General features: G+C 43.5%; 1 protein-coding gene across 1 annotated transcript; it reads right to left on the minus strand.

The window, feature by feature from the left end:
• Positions 1-415: 415 nt before the first annotated feature.
• LRRC30 (leucine rich repeat containing 30) lies at positions 416-2775 on the minus strand. The gene has a single exon (XM_013179356.3). It carries the CDS (start codon positions 2474-2476, stop codon positions 1580-1582), a length of 897 nt encoding a protein of 298 aa, XP_013034810.3. The 5' UTR covers positions 2477-2775; the 3' UTR covers positions 416-1579.
• Between the last annotated feature and the right edge of the window lie 1007 nt (positions 2776-3782).

Below are 3782 nucleotides of genomic sequence, written 5' to 3' on the forward strand. Positions count from 1 at the left end.
CTTCGTGGCTGCGTTCAGCACTGCACTGATAACGTTAGCATGCCCAAAGGTGCTGCATTTACTTGCATGTGTCTATGAATTACATAATTGTCTGCTCTTATCAGACTACTTCTACCACTGCTGATGGAAGAGTTTTTCCCTCAGACAGCAGCTGTCCATTAGCCTCACTAGAAGCAGGATCAATCTTCCACAGTCATCCATAATTCTGAGCCAATTACATTTCAGAAAGTAAACATTGATTCCTGAGATCTGACATACAATAGGAAGTACTTTAAAAGTGGCTTTGAATATTCTTAATTAGTTCAAGAATTACAGGCTCATTCCTCTTTTATGCTGCCATTAGAAGCATTTATCTCAACTGATTTCAACAGAGTTGATTCAACAGAGTTGTGAGAAAAAAATCAAGTTGCATAAATTGTTAACAGCTCTTTCATACTGCGTCTTTATTACTAGATGAAACTTTGATGGTGGACATACACAGAAGATCAATATGAGAAATCACATACGAGCTGACTTCTATGCTACTGGCTGCTACCAAAAATCACAGAAATAAGTATTTGTTTTTGAAGCTCTTACTTAAGCTGATGACTGGTTTGCTGCTGCTTTTCTTGAAAGAAATATTTCACCTTTAGGAGACATACGGCCTCCTGAGTCAAATTACTCCGTGGCTCCAAATGCACTGAAGCACAAAAAGGAAAGGAGTGCAGTTATCTAGCAACGAGCAACTTCATCTGGCAGCCTTTGTTTGAGGGAATAAGGACCCACTTTCACTTCTCCCCTTGGTGTAGGTGATGCTTCCTGCTGGTCCTGATGCACTTACTGGCACCCCTGTAGGCTCCGTGCAAAAGGCTCTGTGTTTCAGGCAAGGGACTAGGTACTCTGGGGAAGGTTGGGGTCTTCTTCCAAAGAACTGGGGAATTCAGCACACTGCTGAATCCAGCACACTGCTGGCCATCTTCACCTGTAATTTATAGGGCCAGCTCACAGCTGCAGGGTAAACAACAAATAATATTAAACTGGCAGGTAATATACTGTCCGTGGGCTAATATAGCTCAGGATATACTCACTGCTGAAAGTGAATTAAACATTTTCCTTGAGATTCACTTAGATAAGCAGTGTTTGTTTATGTAGTGGCATCTGCACATGAAGAAGTGAGCAGGAGTTAAAGTGCAACTGTAATCATACATAGTAAATACAATATATATTAATATTCCTCCAACATGATAGCTGGCAAATATACATTTCTGAACTTCTAGCAGTCTGCCTTAATTTGTTTCTGTCAAATGAAGAGACACTTCATATTTTATCACTTTTTTTTTCTTTTTTTTTTTTTTCTTTTGTTCCCCCCCGAAAACAAACACTCCAACACTGAAGGTTACAGGGGTAGGTAGTTTTAGAAAATCTTACTCCTCACGCATTTAAACAGACCATCATACTTTACTTGCTTTCTTCCAACCATTACTAAAGCCATCCATAGTCCTGGAAATCCAAGTGTTAGGAAGTGGAAGTGACTGCTGAGGAAAGCGCTCTGGCGTGACTGAGTTGTGATGACAGGCTTAATCCCAAGCTCAGCAGAAACTCAGTGGTGCTCCTTTTTCTCCCTGAGGTAGTTGAAGAGGACATCCAGTCCCCCCTCCACGAGCTCAGGCAGGGGTCGGGACAGAGGGTTGTGGGAGACGTGGAGGCCTTTGTCCATTGGGTTCCACGCAATGCGGGGCAGCCTGCGCAGCAGGTAGAGGTCATCCGGAAGAGTCTGTATGGAGTTGTAATCTACATTTAGTAGCTCCAGAGCCATGATGAAGCAGAGAGACCGCGGCAGAGTGCGTATGTTATTATTCTCTACTATAAGGATTTGCAAATTGGCTAGATACTGAATGCTCTCTGCAACGCTTTCAAGCCTGTTGGACCCCAGGTGCAAGAAGTCTAAGCTCCTCAGTGCAAAAATGCAGAGGGGAATCTGCACAAAGCGATTGTTACTGAGGTTCAGTTTCTTTAAACTTGTCAGGTCAGTGAAGCTTGAAGGCAGTTGTGAGATGCAGTTGTGCGAGAGGCTCAAAACTTCCAGCTTTCTGCACAAGCTGAGCTCTGCTGGCACTTCTGTCAGGCAGTTCATATTAACAAACAAGACCTTCAGGTTCCTCAGCAGCCCGATCTCCTTCGGCAGACATTTGAGGCAGTTGCCACTCAAGTTCAGCACTACGAGCCGGTCCAGTTTTCCCAGTGAAGGAGGAATTGCCACCAGCTGGTTGCGTGAGAGGTTCAGTTTCTGCACCTCGGGCAGTCCCCACAAGAAGTCAGGGGCACTGGTCATCCCTTTCATTATAAGGCTCAAGCTGACATAACGCAATCCCCGTTTCAGCAATGACTTGGGGTCTTTCCCTGAGAGAAGAGCATCTTCCCATGCAGGCAACTTCGGACCTTTCCTCAGAAAAAAAATGCTTCTTCGCCCCTCGTTTTTCGAGTGCTCGGTTCCCATAACACCTTGGATTGCTCCTGATAAATCAAGTGAGGTTTTCTTCCCGTGCAAGTACTACACCAACATGCAAATGCCACCAGAGGTTGACAGCTTGCAGGAAAGTCAAAGCAAGGAGATAAGGAGGAGCCTCTGAAGTGCATCTCAGTCCACCAGGGTAGTTTCCATAGCTGCTGAGGGAAAGTTTCACTTTTGGGGGCTTATGTTGTTCTTGGTGCACAGTCTGTAATGAAATACTTGCTCCAGACTTGTGAGCAAACCTGTTCAATTCAAACTGAATGCCACGAGGCAGCTGTCACTGTCATTTGGCCTGGGCTTTATTGGACAGATATGTATCTTCACTCCAAAAAGGTCACAAGGATGCTGTATATAACTTCCCCATGTCAGCTTTCTTGGCTATCTGGTACATACCATGGCTGCAGGACAATTAACAAGAGTGACTTCAAAAAAATAAACAAGTAAGCTATAGGAGAAAACAAGCCATCAACTCAATTCAGATTAAAGGCCATTTTCAAATTCATTTTAATTTTGATGTTCCTCATTTCACTGAAATAGTTACCAATCCACCAGAAAACTTTGTATGCTGTAAAAATGCTGGTAAAGAATCTTCCTGCAAGTCATTTTTTTTCTCTTTAGTTAAAAAAAAGGAAAAAGTTAATCCTTGTAAAAGTGTTTTAGCTTTTATATCACCCTTGAAGTGAGGAAAGGCCTCTTTCTTTGCAGAAAGGGCACCACCTTCACTGCAGCAGTGACATTTTCCAGTGGTATCTGCGCCCACTTGGATGATCACTCGCTACCCACGTTGCCAAGTGTGAGTAGTCACATTGCACAGTTCTGCCCAAACTACTCTGTCCTAAATGTCCTGTGCTACTTCACATCTATCAGTGAGGTTTTGGGTGTCTGGTTCTTTTGTGCTGCAGAAAATATAGCCACTCGATGTCCCCTTCTTCCACAATGAACTTTCCTGTCTTTCTGGGATATCCTGGGGTACAGGGGGACTAGAAGTCAAATAGCTCAAACTATACATGACATCTAACTCCAGGCTGATGGGAGAGGAAGGAAGCAGCAAGGTATAATAATACCCGACAACAGCTGAAGCCAGTGATGCTGATGAGATGAAATTCTATTGCTATAGTCATATGCAGTGAGTTTAAACTCAAAAGGATATCCAGAGACTTCAGGCATTATTTGAACCAGGTGAAAATTGCAGTAAATAGGACATGACTTCCAACATTTTTCTTCTCTGGTGGACCCAACATGGCTGCACTAAGAGCAGATCACGCCTAACAAATCTGTTGGCCTTCTATGG

Source organism: Anser cygnoides, chromosome 2 (assembly GCF_040182565.1).
Source record: "Anser cygnoides isolate HZ-2024a breed goose chromosome 2, Taihu_goose_T2T_genome, whole genome shotgun sequence".
Lineage (NCBI taxonomy): Eukaryota > Metazoa > Chordata > Aves > Anseriformes > Anatidae > Anser > Anser cygnoides.